Here is a 15,704-nt window from a genome sequence, read left to right on the forward strand (position 1 = left end):
TCTTATTGTTATTGTTAATTGTTATTGTTATTGTTACAATTATATCGTTCCAAAACACTTTTATTCTTATTATTATACGTTTTTTCGAGGGGAGACGAAAAGGAAAAAAGAAAGAAAGAAAAAAAAAGAAAGAAAGCAAGCAAAAAAAGAAGCTCGAAACGCGCACAAAACGCGCTTAACGAAGTCTCTTCTGAGACTGACCGCCGACTTTAACCCCCTCATCACCATCGCACCCCTCTCCCGACACCACCCCACCCGACCGCTACATCATCAGAGCGGTTGAAGCAACGAGCGCGCTCGAATAAGCGGCACGAACAACACCCCGAACGTTCACGGATACGGCCGAGAGGCCTCTTCTTCTTCTTCTCGGGTCCCCTACTACGAATTCATTTTCGTCTTATCAATCGCGATTGGCCAAACCAATTAACCGACTGGCCGGCCGATTGACCAATCGTCGTCATGGAACGAGCACTGATCCAAACATCGAGTGCATTCGGCGGCAAATCTATCAGCTCGTTCAGGAATACAACGTTTTTCGAATAATTTGACAAGGGGAAGAGAACAAGAGAGAGAGAGAAAACGAGAGAAATAGAAAGAGAGAGAGAGAGAGACAAAGAGAGAAAGGGGTTAAAGAAGCATCAATGCTTCGACCGGGAGACGATGTTTCGTCCTCTCGTTCCTGTGCTTCCTCTTCTTCCTGTGCTTCTTCTTCCTGCCGCCGGAGATATCCGACCAGGCGGAGGAGGGCCACGTTGGAGGAGAAGTTCCAAATTTTCGCTCAAAGAAAACTCGTAACGATGAAGTACGAAGATTGAACGTGTGTGTGTGTGAGAGAGAGAGAGAGAGAGAGAGAGAAGAGAAGAGAGAGGGGGTGGGTGGGAAAGAAAGAAGAAAAAGAGTCCACGCCGAGGATTACTATCTCGGTGGCGATCAACCAAAGTTCCTATTTTTCACGTGTTTTAGCGACAAGTTTAGAGGTTAAGGAGAGAAACAGAAATAGAAAGAGAGAGAGATAGAAAGATAGAGGGAGAGAGAGTGAGAGAAAGAGAGAAATAAAAGCAAAAAGGGCACGCCGAAACCTCGTGTTCCTATTACGAGAGATATAGGAGAAACGAGGCGACTTCTCCCGCGCTAATTAGCCAGCCAATTAGAAAGCTCGCGGCCATGCGTAACAAGCTGCGCGCGCAAAAGTTCCTAAAGCAACGCAAGCTTTTTTTTCGAAACTTTCCAGTCGAACTTAAAGCTCGGCCGATGATATTTAAAATATAACAATTATTATCGATTATAAGAATAGCGTTTAAGGATGCATAAAACGTTAACGTCGTTCGTTTGAACGAAAAAAAAAAAAAAAAAAAAAACCAAACGATTTATTAAAACATAGACAAAACTTGTAGGAAGAAATATAAATAAAAGCTAGAACAAAAAGGGAAGGAAGGAAGGAAGGAAGGAAAGAAGAAGAATAAAAATGTCTTACTAGGTCCCTTAACAATCATAGCGATAGTAATAATACGATTAGCTGTTAATTGTCTTGCGATACGTGGACGAATTTCTACGGAAAAGAAGAGAAAGAAAAAAAGAAAAGGGATAGATAGATAGATAGATAGAGAGAAAGAGGGAGGGAGAGAGAGAAACAGAGAGAGATCCTGGAAAGAAAAGGACAAGAGAAATAAATAAGCAACGTACTGTGTCTTATGGCTTCTAATTCCTCAAGGCAATAAAGAACAAGAAGAGGCTACCTACTACCCCCACCCCCCATTCCCTCCAAAGCGGTGAAAAGGATTTACTTTAGGATTTATTTCTTCTTTATCATCATCATCATCGTCGTCGTCGTCATCGTCGTCACTTTTCTCCACTATTTATCGTTCTTATTTTATTCCTATTCCAATAATAAGGAGGAAAGGAAATTATAAAAATTGTTTTCCGAAGATTACAAATTATTGTTGTCTGTGAACGTTGTTGCTACGAAGGCACCGTCGGAGGCTAATCATTTTCACCATAAGTTTCTAATACAAAAGGAAGATTTGAAATCTTTGATTGTTAATCGGATCTTCGCCGCGTGGACTCGTACAAGCAATCTACTATCTTTAAATAGTCCCCGCGCCTCGACCTTTTTAAATTCTTAATCGATTCGAAGATAAACAAAAGGAAGAAACAAATAAATGAATAAATAAATAAATAAATAAATAAATATATAAATAAGATATATATATATAAATAAATATATATTATATATACACACGCATACATTTTAAAAGCGTATTTAAATATACATTCCTATACGTATACACGTGTACAGGTATTTTGTTAAGCTCTCGCCGTAATCTTTGATACCGAACGTTCGTCTTTTTGCGTAAAGAAACAAAATCTCTCGTTTTTTTTTCCTTTTGTCTTTTCTCCCGACGAATGATATTAAAATTATATGCAAACAAAAGTTACAAAGATAACAGAGAAATAGAGAGAGAAAAAGATAATGAAGGTATCGTTGACACGGCGGAAATAAAAAGAAGAATAAGAAGAAAAAAATAGATAATATATATATATATATAAATAAATCAATTAAAATAAGAAAAAGGTAAAAAAAAAGGTTGGCAAAAGATTAAATATAAAATTCGTCGAGTATAAGGAGAAAAGGTAGAGGAAACAGCAAAGATGTCAACGATGAGCGTCGTGTCGAATTCATCCGTCGAAGTTGACTCGGACTCATCTAACGATCTCTCGAGCAAGGACGAACCACCAACCGAGCAAAAGTTTATCTTAAGAAACGAGCTCTACAACAGTTTATTGGCCAGCGCGCTCGGTAAAACGGTGCTAAACAGGCATCTCAATTTCAAGGAACAAGGTATCAATTTTAATTTGGCCAATCTTAAGGACAACTTGAACGCTCTTGGTGCACTTAAAGATTTGAAGGATTTGAAGGATTTGAAGGGACTCACCGTTAGTAGCGTACCCGCCTTCCCGAGAAATCTCGCCCTCCATCGGGAAGATCACGACGAGGTTAGCTATTATTATCTATTATACTTCATTCGACGTGTCTATTATTAATCGTCGATATTTTCTTCTTTTTCACCACCCACCTTCCTTCGATCCTTAATTTAATTCTCGAAGTAACGCGCAAGTGTTTTTATCATTTCGTATAAGCCGGTAATCACGAAAGTTGACTAAGTTGAAACAAACAAGAAATTAAAAATATATAGATAATATATATATATATATTTATAAAGGTATTTATATTAGATTTTTATATAAGTTTTTTATATAGGATTTTTATATACACTTTTTTCAAGCGACTTTTGCTTGTATTTATAAAAATAAATATCGTTAAATAAATTGTATCATACAATTAGTTAACTCGATCGAAATACATTGTCGTAATTATCGTATAACACGTGTACGGAGTGTCCCGATTTAACTATTTTTATTCTCAACATATTTTTAACGATGTCATTTAAGAGCTCACGTTTGGGTAATTACTTTTTTCTATTTTTTTTTTTCCTTACATTTACTTATAGAAGAATATAGTAGTAGTAGTAGAAGTAACATTTTGTTGAGGAGGAAAAAGAAAAACACGGGACACCCTGTACATCAAATCGATGTGTTCATATTCACACGAATGTAAATACATACGTACATCGGATATATTCGTATACTTACATGTACGCGTATAAGTATATAACGGGTTCGATATATATATACATATATAGATATGTACACATATGTACATGTATATATGCATTCCCTTTTTCGTAAGGGCAATCATATAGACGTTGGGAAAGAAGGGAAACGTTTCAAGACGATGCGCGGGAGAGTGCTTCTGCTTTCAATCGCGTGCTTCGCGAGTTTGACCCAGATTCGAATAGAACTTTTGGTCCATCCGATTTCGATTCCTATTCTTTCTATTCTAACATTTTTTTTTCTTTTTTTTTTTCTTTCTTTCCTATCTCATATTTAAAGAACGCAATATTTTTCGTTCTCTGTCTATTTTGACGATTCGATTTTTTATTGTTGTTCTTGTTGTTGTTGTTGTTGTCGTTATTGTTGTTGTATATTTTTCTTTATTACTTACTTTTTATTTTCCCTTCAATTTTTCCTACAACGAGATTGTGTCGAAATAAAATAGGAAAGAAGGAATTGTAAAGGGCCAACGGGTAAAAAGAAAATTCAGCTCAAATGGTTTAGCAAAATGAAGTTAAGGACGAGTTGACGCGTATACGTTGTCGATTAAAAAGTTTAAGGGGGAGGAGGAGGAGTGGTGGTGGTGGTGGTTAGTGCGGCGACGAGTTTTTCCGAGTAACGAGACCATAAAGGAGAACATTACGAAAAAAAGAAAAGAAAATAAAATAAACAGCCCTCCCTCCCTTCCTCCCCGAATAGGAATGAAAGATGTTATAAATTTCGTTTAACTATCGGAAATCATGGTTTTTTTTTTTTTTTTCGCAGTTATTTTCTTTTCCTTTTTGTTTAGAAAACTATTTAAAATTGACAATTACTCTTGGATATAATTTTATCTCACTCTTCAAATTATTATTATTATTATTATTATATATAATTATGTCATTTTTAATTCATCATAATTATTTCAAAATGACGTATTTTATTTTTCAGACAACACGTATCTAAATATAAAATTGAAAGATAATAAAAGACAAATTACGAATATATATCCTTGTGTTTTTTTTACATTAAATTTCATATTAAATGGAAATTTTATTTCGTTAAGCATCGACGAACGATATTTAAACGTCAAACGCGTCACCTTCCTGTTACTCCATTTTCCCTTTTTTCTCTCCCTCCCTCCTCCTCCTCCCCCATCCCCGAAGCTTTTAAGAAAAAGAATATTCTTGGCGAGATCGCATTTTTGGCTCTGCTAGGATGATCGTACAAATTTATGATGCACCCTATGACGACACGTGAATGGGTTGAAAAGTTGCAAACCTAATATAGAAACAATTTTTCTTGGTCAAACTCACTTTTTATCAAAAAAAAAAAAAAAAGGAATAAAAGTTTTTAGTCGAAGCTCAAAACTTTGCAGCCCATCGTCGTATTTTAAAACACTAAACACCGAATTTGTCCGAACAATATTCTCTTTTATTTTAATTTGTTCTCTCTCTCTCTCTCATTTGAAAAAAAAAAAAGAAAAATACTAGGAACGTATTTTGATCTCGACATAAAAATGATCTAACGTTATTATATCGAACGGATATTTATCTAACTAATTAAGTAAAACCAAATAACGGAGGATAAATTAAAAACAAAAATTCGTAACATAGAGAATCGAAAAAATTTCGGAAATAACAACACGTATGAAATATACAAATCTGTGTTTCGCGAGAAAAAGAGATACGGTTTATAAACGGCACTGTCGATCGTTTAGGAACGTTATTTATTTTAAGAAAGGACTGTTTTACTCTTGTTACCCTTACCTCCTGACATTTCTGTGCCAGTAAACGACGTTATCGATAATAAAACGGTGTAAGCGGAGCGAAAGGACAGCTTCGTGTCGAGCGAGTAAGCAAGCAAGCAACTAAGCAAGTATTCAAGCAAGCAAGCAAGCAAGCAAGCAAGCAACCAAGTAAAAAAGAGAAGGAGAGAGAGAGAGAGGAAGGGAGAAGGGAGAAGGGAGAAGGGAGAGGGACAGAAATTGCAGGGACCAAGGGCGTTTCGCGCCTTTGGGAGCGTGTAATTAAGTACCGGCTGGTAATAATGAAACGCATCATCCCCTACGCGTGGAGCTCGTCCGAGGAATAACACCTTTGCTTATAGTAAAAGCCCACGAGAGAGAAAAGAGTAAAGAAAGAAAGAAAGAGCGAGTGTGGAAGAGAACGAAAGAGGCGGGGTTGCTTTCCTTCGGGGGTTTGCGATAATCGGTGCAACGATTTATAACGAGCTTTCTCACGATTCGTGCTGGGCGAGCAATTAACAAGTAAATCTGCGTGGCTGCTAATTAAATCCGTCCAATTAATCGACCTTGTTGAAGAAACGAATGATCAAACGCGTGTTACGAATGGAAAGTGAAGAGAGAGAGAGAGAGAGAGGAAGGTAAAAAGGGTTTGATGGTAAGAGTTGTAAGGTAAAAGGAACGATGAGGGTGGAGGAGGAGGAGGAAAGAGAGGGAACGATGGAGGACAAGCGAAGAAAAGAAAGAAAAATAATTTAAAAAAAAAAAGAAAAAGAAGAATATTTGATTTTTTCGTTTGTGGTGGGCTCAGCGTTTTTCATTTTTTTCTTTTTCTTTTTCTTTTTTCCTTTTACGTTTCGACGACGTATCGATTGCCCATCGTTGCCTCCCTAACGTTTTCTCCACTTTCTATGGTCCCATGAATTCTTTATGCATTTCACGTAGGATCGATGACTGCTTGCTTGGATTGTAACTACTAATCTCTTTCTTTCTCTCTTTCTTTCTCTCTCGTCATAGTAATTATATACTTTGTTGAAAGGGTGGTACTTTCGGTTAGGGAGAGTAATTTGGACGAATAATATGGTAACGAAAAAAGGTTTACCGTTCGAAAAGTATTTCGGTGAGAGTACTTTTCTTTTCCATCAATCTCATATTTCGTTTCGTTTGATTTTCTTTCACCCCGATTTGCGTAATATTTTTTTAATCGTTCGGAGATATCGATGCGTGCAATCCGATCGACACATAAATTCAAATTCGTTCCTTTTCTTTTTGCTTGATAAATATTCTTATTGATTAAAAATAAAAGAATACAAATTTCATTACCGTTACATATTGTATTCTGATTAACGTTTTTGTTTCATGTCTATTTCTATCGGATAAAATATGTTTCATTATTCATATTTCATTCTGATCGATATAGAAATTTAGAGAAAGAAAGAGAGAGAGAGAGAGAGAGAGAGAAATCTTTTTCTTTCACAATGATTCCTCGTTAGATGAGATCCCTTTATTATTTATACTCCATTCTGATTGACATCAAAATTTCGATTATTTCTTTTTTTATATTATTTTATTCTTATTAGACGAAAATAAAGGTGTTTAATTATTAACGTATCATTCCGATTGACACAGAATCTTAGATGAATATTTTCCTCGGTAATATATTCTTAGTGGATAAAACGTTTTATTATTTACATTTCATTCCGACCGACGTAGAAATTTAGACTCTTGTCCTATTTTTGCATCGGAGTTTCTATTTTTTTTCTTTCTTTCTTTCTTTCTTTTTTCTTTTCTCCCATACTAGAATATTTCTGACAAAGTGTATTTTCATCGTTGAATATTTAAATCTCGCGCGCGAAAGGCTTATTTGAATGAAAAAAAGCGAAATGTATATACTTAAGAAAAATTATTATTCAAAAATGAGAAAGGAAAATAAATAAAACTTTTTCTTTCAAATCAATCCGATAAAAAAGAAAAAAAAAACAAAGAAATAATTTTTAAAGTATCACACCAGTTAGTATTATATCATAATAATCGAATTCGAGAAGAGAATCATCCTAACGCGTGTGTTTTCTCCTGTTGCTTTCAGAAAGCGTCGTTCGCGTGGTCGGAAGGAGGCGAGGATGGTGGGGGCGGTGGCGGTGGAGGAGGAGGTGGAGGTGGAGCAGGTAGTGGGGGTACCGGAAGCGGAGGAACCGGCCCCGCGGCAGCCGGGGGTGGTGGCCTGGCCCACTGGGTCAGCGTGATGGCGGAACACATTCATAATCCGCATTCCGCAAGCGGAGTGGCCGGTATTCATCATCAACAACAGTCACCACCTCAGCCACCTTACCCATGGAACAATGGTCTCTCAACTGACGTAAGTTGCTTCTTACCGGTTAGTTATTCTTTTTATATTTATTTATTTATTTTTCTTTTTTTCTATTTTTTTCACGGAGCATTTATTATTTACTCGAGAGAAAAGTTGAAAAGAAAAGGAAAAAAAGAAAAACAAAATAAAACTGTTAAATTAAATATGGCCGGAAGAAAACATAGTCGTCGTTCGGATGAATCGAATAGTGGAAATAAGTGCGATAGAAAGAAGAAAAAAGCTGGACGGAAAGAGAGAGAGAGAGAGAGAGAGAGAGACAGGAAGAGAACGAAGCTTCCTTTCCTTCTTCCTATTTTTTGCACGGCATCCACGAGCGAAACGAGTTGTACTACCCCTGTTTGATTTTGTTTTTTTCCTTTCCTCCGCTCGTTCCAATTCCCCTACCCTCTCTGGCCCTCTGCGCTGTCTCCGGGCGAGAGTCCTGCATAATTTAGACGAGGCTGGATTAGAGGACGACAGAGACACGGACGAAACTTTGAACGGAAGAGAGACTGTGTGTGAGAGGGAGAGAGATAGAGATAGAGAGAGAGAGAGAGAGAGAGAAACCGAGGGAAACAAAGGTAGAAAAGGAGGAGGGTGAAAAGAGAGACACGCGTATAGAGACAGAAGGAAAAAAGGGACAGTGGATGGAAGAAGGGCGTCAAAAAGGGTTGAAGATCGCTTTGCATAGCGCACCGTTCTTTCGCCTCGCTCTGCCTCGAGGTTGGTATATATATATAAAAAAAAAAAAAAAAAAAAAAAAAAAACAGTAAAAGAAAAAAAAAAGGAAGAGAAGAGAGGGAAGAGAAAGAAAGAAAAGGAAAAAAAAAACAAATAGACGGAAGCGCGAAAAAAGAGTCGGGAGTGTTACGGCGAAGTAAAAAAGTTTATGTGCGCGCGAGTGAAGATGAGATAGAACGGGCTAAAGAGGGAAAAGAGGATGAGAGGAAGAGAGAGGGAGAGAGAGAGAGAGAGAGATGGGATCGTTTGTGCAGATATTCGTCGGTTTGCAACGTTTCTTCCATCGACTGTGCTGAGATTTTGCTTTTCTCTAACGCCCCGTCCCCTCCCCCCCTCCACCGCCGTTTTATCTTTTTTCTTTTTTTTTTATTTCCTTTCGATGACGTTATCGATGTACGAAGATTTTTTTTTTATTTTCATTTATTTTTTACCTATTTTTTCATTCGATGAAAAAGCATTCGGTCTTTCGATTTTGTTTTTGTCGAAAAACCATTATCATCTTTCCCTCCCCCCCCATCCCTAATTTCATCGGAATCGATGATAATGGTACACCGTTAGAATACAGGGAAAAAAGTATAATATAATACCATTTAAGTATTGTGGCCGAAATCGTGCGTGTTTGATATTATTTGAATGCGAATGGGATCACCACAACGGGATTCTTGAGAAACATTCATCGCGTAGTAGAACCTGCAGTAGTTAAAAGAAGGATCTGTGTGTGTGTTGCGTACCTGTCTATCCGTCTTTTTTTTTTTTTTTATTCTCTTTATCTTTCTCATTTCGTCCCCCTACCACCGTTTCTTTGGGCCTCTCGAGGAAGCACCCTGCTTTTCTCTTTTTTTTTGTCCGTCACGGGGTCGGCAGGCGCCCTGGCCTAGGCTATGCAAAGAAACCTATGAGATTTTCTTACTGAGGCCTTCTGGAAAAAACAAGGAGCCACGACAATACGAACCGGGGGATGATTTAAATAATCCGCGGCATGCAAATGAACGGAAGATTCTCACGGGGCAGCCCGTAAAGTACCGTAGCGTACCGGTGCTGCTGCTGCTGCTGTTGATGTTGCCGCCGGAATGAGAAAGAGAAAGGTTTTCCTTCGAAGACAATCGAGCAATCTGCATAGACCGCATACGGGCATCGAGATGAGTCAGTCCTAGGCACGAAAGAAAAGAAAGAAATAAAAAAGTGATAGAAATATTCATTCTCATTTGGGGACGACGGCCGAGAACCCCGTTTGTCCCGTTCCCCTTTCAACCCTTCTTATCGCTCACCTCGCTTGGAAAAAAAGACAAAATCTCGTGGCTTTGGTCCGCGAAGGAAAATACATTAAAAACCTTTTTAACCCTCTTTTCCGTTTTTAAATCTCAAAGAATATCTCTCGAGTTCGAGATTTAGTTATCGAACAACTACGAAAGTGGAATCGAATGATAATCGAAGTTATGCTTTCGTTATTCATTTTTTTCATGATTTTCGTTGGTTTTATTCCTCAAAAAAAAAACATGCATACTTTCGAACGACGATCGTATCGTTCACGTTTGCGCGTAACCCTTCGGCGTTGTTTTTTCTTTTCAAGTAAAAACAATCCTTAGAGAATTTGATGTTGCATTATTCTTTCGGAAGCTGCAACGTGAATCGAACTAGCAAAACCGTATGCTCCATTTAACATTGAAATATCCGTCAACGACGCGTAAGAAATCCTCATCTATGGGAGATTGAGAAACAGGCAAGAGAGATAGCTGAAGATAGGGGTTGTGAATCGAGAAAAGAAAGAGAAAAGAAGTAGGGCAGGAGAGCCGAATAAATCGGGAGAGGCTGCTGAGCTTTTGAAGCCTGTAAACACGTATTCCGAGCTTGTAATCTGTCGACGCTTTCGCCCAGCGGGTGGTCAACCCTTTTTTTTTTCCTTAGGCTGCCTTTACGCCTGCCCGATCGTAATCCCTTAAAACGCTTAGAGCAACTCTTTAGGGTAATTTTTGCTCGGGGTGGCGGCAACGTTTTATCTTCTTCTTCTTCTTCTTCCTCTTCCTCTTCCTTTTCCTCTTCCTCAGTATCATCCCCCCACCCTTTCGAGCCAAACACCCCACCCCGTTTCTTTTCCACCTTTGCTCGTTTTTTTTATTCGCCGAGATGCAAAATATCTTTTGGCAATTCTTCTTCTTCTTCTTCTTCTCGAACGGGTGTAACTGGAATCATTCCTTTCTCTATTCCGTGAGAGTCCTTGGCCTTCGGGTGGTGAAAAAACCACCCTTGACGCAGATTATGTAAAAGAAGAATATCTCTCTCTCTCTCTCTCACTTTTACACGACGACTCGCTCGCTCATCCCTTCGCCACGGTAGGAGAAAATTAAAATAATGGCTCACGGTAGACCTGACCCCTCTTAGCTACTTTTTTTTTTCTACTCATTCTTTTTATTCTCTCTCTCTCTCTCTCTCTCTTCACCTCTTTCCGATGGACTCCTTTTTTTTTTTCCTACTATCCCTCGCTGCTTCTAGCACCGCCCGAGACGAGAATGCAAATCTCGCGCAACGGCATTTTTGTCTCTGAGCTACGTGAGACAAAAAATGAAGTAAAGGTTTTAGGGACAGAGAGAAAGAAAGAAAGAAACGGAGAGAGAGAGAGAGAGAGATAGGCGTTCGGTTCATTGTCTCGTTTCGACTACCCGTTACTACCAGAGAAATGGCAAAAAAAAATTCTAGCGAATGGGGAAGCTAGTCGCGCTAGTTAAGAGGGTTGCCATTTCTTTTTTTTTTTTTTCTTCTTTTTTTGTTACTTTGCCTTTCGAATATCATCTATGGATCGTATAGGTTAATGAATTTTTTCTTTTTCTTTTTTTTTTTTTCTTCCTCACCAACGTATCTCGCCGAGATAGAGTTGAAAGGGTTGAAATCTCGTTGCCTGCTTATTTCTTTTTTCTTTTTTTTGCGTGTACTTTTTTTTTTCTTCTCAAAGTCGGAACGGTTACACTTCTTTTTTTGTTCTTTTTTTCCCTTTTTTTTCGCTTTAGAAATTTTCTATCTCGTTATGTTCAAACGTTTCGCGTATAATGCGTTACGTGTACTCGCATATTTACCAATGGTCTGGGATATTATAATGAAATTATACGTTAGGCGTTGATACGCGTGATAGATGTTGAAACGTATACCGGGGTTGGTATGCAGACCAAAAAAACTTGCTAACCTAATCGCGATACGCGATTGTTCGATCCCTCTGTTCTTGCAACGTGCGTGGTAACATTCGTGTTAACATCAACATCGAGAACTTATTCTTTTTTTTTATTCTATTAGTTTTTTTTTTTTTCAAATACGAGATTATAATTTAATAGTAATTCATTAAAAAAATATTGAAAAAAAGTAACGAATAATGAGGAAAATGTTATTCGTTATCTATTTGAAATTAATTCAATTTCAACAACAAAAAATATTTCGTTTAAAAAATAAATCTTCATATCATATAATAATAAATTATATAAAATATATCAATATTTATAAAATTTATATATAAAATTTAAAGCGAGTCGTGTTTTACAAAATTTTACACTCGACGAAACGATAGTAAAAAAATATTACAGTTTTGTATTGAACGTTTTCAAATATTTCATCTTTTCTTCGTGCAATCGAAAACAATAAAAGTTTCGCGTTTGAGTAACGTGCACGTTCCGGCCCTTTTTTGGCAACGTTGTCACAACATTTGGACCCAAGATAGAGTTATGGGACCCTTTCTTTCCTATGAAATTTTCGACCAGACCAACCCTTTCTTAGGTGCAATCGTTGCCGCCTCATCGTCGTTCATCGCGTTCATCGTCACCCCCTGTTCATTCAGCTGGAAAATATCTCTGGCCGATATTTCCATTCTCTCTTTCTCCCTTTTCTTTTTTCAACATCCTCGAGAAGAAAAAAAAAAATTATTATCCCGAGAAGGTGCAACCAGTCAACGAGAGAAAAACATTTTTTTACAAAGTAAATTTATGAAGTTAACATTATTGATTTATTTCGCACATAAATTAGCCTATGTCATTTCGAAAACGTACGATCGTTTAATTTCCTCCAAAATGTTACAAATTTCAATACGTTGATAATTTATAGGGAAAAAAAAAAACAAAAATCCGATTACGCGTGTAAGCGTGTCTGTGTATATCCGTGTGACAGAATTTATCTGAATATAAATCGCATATTATAATATAATATAATGAATATAAATTTATGAAGTATATGAAATTATAGAAAAATCTATTGAAATTGGATTTTCACAAATGTAATATTAAAATAATGAAATTTTTGATCTATCCCATATAAAAATACCACGATATTCGAAGAAGAAGAAGAAGAAGAAGACATTTTGAACCCAAGATTACCCTCATTGCAATACTAATCGGCATAAACGAAAAATAACGGTCTCCGGTCTTGTAAGTTTCTTTTAGGTTAGACGAAAGTCAGGGTGTCTCACGTTCGAGACGTGACCGAGCGTAATTTATCCCGCGAGCGTCGTACCGTTAGCGGCCACAAAAAAAAAAAGAAAAGGAAAAAAGGAAGCAAAAAAAGAATCCTATCCGTTTCCTTCCAATAAGATAAAAAAAGAGAGAGATAAACTATACACATATATATATGTATAAAAAAAATACCCGAAAGAAAACAAAACATTGGCAAAAAAAAAAAAAAGAACTCACGAAGAAGACAAGAGGAACAGTGCAAGCGGATGAAAAAAAAATTGGAGAAAAAAAAATGCGAGCTATATATATTTTTTGTTGTCCTACGTCGGGGTTTTGTAAGATGGTCGCCTTAGGGTGCGTATCAGCGGCTAGAAAGGGGTGCGTATGCAGATCATCGTGGAAGTTGAGTACAAAGGGCCCATAGTCTCACGCTATTGTACCGCGGCAGGTAAGATAAAGGTACTTTTGCCCTCGAGAGACGTGTCCCTTCTTCTTCTTCTTCTTCTTCAGCCCTATTTCGTAGCAGAATTTTCGAGAGAGAGAGAGAGAGAGAAAACCGTCCTACAGCCAGCCAGCCCTTCGTGATGTCTCTTTAATTTTTATTAATGACACCGAATTTGAATTTCTGCATCGGTGATATGGGAACCGTTCTAGGAAGAGAGAACAAAAATTCTTAGAACTCGTACGGCGTACGTGTACGACGTGAGCTTCGTCCTAAAGTACGTATTTAAAAAAAAAAACAAGAAGAAGAAAAAAATAACTTTGAAAGCTAGTTTTTCTTTTTTCTTTCTTTTCTTTTCTTTCTTTCTTTCTTTCTTTTTTTCGTAGATCTCATCGATCATAATCATCCGACAGGTTGTGCCGTAATCGATTTTCCTTTCGATGTAAACCCCGAAAAGAGATTTAAACAAAAAACCCTGGAGTACGAAGATTTACGATAGATATTTTTGCGTTAGAGACAAAAAGATTCGATTATTTTTAGATAACAATTCTAACGTATTTCGATAAGCGCGTTGTTGTAACGAACACGTTGATTACACGTATACTCGTATTCGATCGTTAAACGATAATTTAAACGTTTTCAAAGATATTTTGCGTTTGTATACGTGTCGTCAAGTCGAGACGAATTTCTCAAACGTGTATACAGACTCGAATTTGACTACATTTTAAATAAGTGGGCACACGAAACACGTGAATTACATACGAACGACGGTGGTCGCGAAGAAGAAAAATAAAAAGAATAAGAAGAAAAAGAAGAAGAAGAAGAAGAAGAAGAAGAAGAAGAAGAAGAAGAAGAAGAAGATAATTTTTTAATTAGCGGCCATTACGAGAACCCCGAAGGAGACGTCGTAAAGAAACGGTCGCCCTTTTCGGAGAGGCGCAGGCGTCCACGGTTCAAAGGAACGAATTAGTTCTCCTCGGGTAGATGTTGTCGGCTCATTAAAAGGCTCGCGCATAGGATAGAACGTCACGGAGAGAAACAGTAGAGCCAGTGTTTTAGAGGGGCCACGTGTTTTTCGAATGACGAGTAGCAGACGCTACCGTGGTTAGATCGATCGATCGAATATACGAACGAACGAATATACGAACGAATATACGAACGAATAAACGAACGTGGATTTCGTGGGAAAAATAAAAAAGCCCCGAACCGTTCGACGAATCGTTATAATTATATTTATATTACAAATCACATTTTTTTTTTTATATTTTTCTACGAAAATTACATACCCGATAAAGAATACGCGTATACGTATACATATAAGGATTTATATATATATATAAACGTATACTAACATTGATTGCATATTCATTTTAATCGACACCAAGTTTTGCCATCAATGCGCGAAACATCAAAACGCAATTGCACTTACATTAGTTATAACATTAGTATAGATCGTTACATCGATCAACGTCAAAGTAAATTGACTATGAGAACACAATATTTATGATTATTTTCAATTTAATCATGAAATTATGAATCCATCAAATCGACGGCTTGCTTTTTTGTTGTTGTTGTAACCCGTTGTCGTTGTCGTTGTCGTTGTCGTTGTCGTTTTCGTTGTCTTTGTCGTCGAAGTTATTTTTAAAGTTTAACGTTCATCGATAGAGGAAAATAAATTTATAAATAGAGGATATAGTCGTAGGATGTGTAGATTAGAGATGTTGTTGACTGAAGTTGATGTAACAGAGCGTAAGAAAGTGAGTGAGAGAGAGAGAGAGGATGAGAGAAAAAGAGAGGAAGAAAGTGAGCGAGCAAGCAAACGAAGAGGCCGCTTATCGTGGCAGGATTTTCTCGAGAAACTAGGTACCTACTTATCCACCTACCTAGCTACCTACCAACCTACCAACCTACCTACCTTAGTTGAGAGTTCGCGCGAAAAAAGAATCTTATTTCTATCCAGGAGAAAAAGGTACTATAGCATAAGTGAAAATTCAGGGAAAGCTCGCAACTTCAACGATTAAACTTTTCAATTCTTTCTTACGTCACAGTTTAGATCTCCGGCAAGTTTCATAGCAGTTCTCCAAGGACTTTCAACTTTCCACGAAGGAAAGAGAGAGGGAGAGGGAGGGAGGGAGGGAGGAAGGGTAAGGGAAACGAAGGAAGGGAAGGATAAATTCAGTCAAAGCTCGTTACTAAAAGCTGCTTAGCTATGTTTTCGCTATGTCTTCTTTTTCGGTCTACCGTAAGTTTCTTTTCTCTTTTCGAATTCCCTCTGAACGTAGTAGGATGAGAGAATAAGAAAATAAGGAAGAAAAAGGGGGTTAGAGGGGGGAAGGGAAGGAAAGGAAGGAGGAA

The 15,704-nt window shown here is 37.5% G+C and overlaps 1 protein-coding gene across 1 annotated transcript in view; it reads left to right on the plus strand.

Annotated features, from left to right (window-relative positions):
• Positions 1-2,595: 2,595 nt before the first annotated feature.
• The window catches only part of LOC122526281 (zinc finger protein squeeze-like), a gene marked incomplete at its 3' end in the record, with an annotated part of 99,494 nt that continues 86,385 nt past the window's right edge, over positions 2,596-15,704 (plus strand). The window contains 2 exon segments of the mRNA XM_043649592.1: positions 2,596-2,994; positions 7,482-7,751. Of these exon segments, the coding sequence (XP_043505527.1) occupies positions 2,650-2,994; positions 7,482-7,751 (615 nt within the window).

Source organism: Polistes fuscatus, unplaced genomic scaffold (assembly GCF_010416935.1).
Source record: "Polistes fuscatus isolate 324 unplaced genomic scaffold, CU_Pfus_HIC Scaffold11, whole genome shotgun sequence".
Taxonomy (NCBI): Eukaryota; Metazoa; Arthropoda; class Insecta; order Hymenoptera; family Vespidae; genus Polistes; species Polistes fuscatus.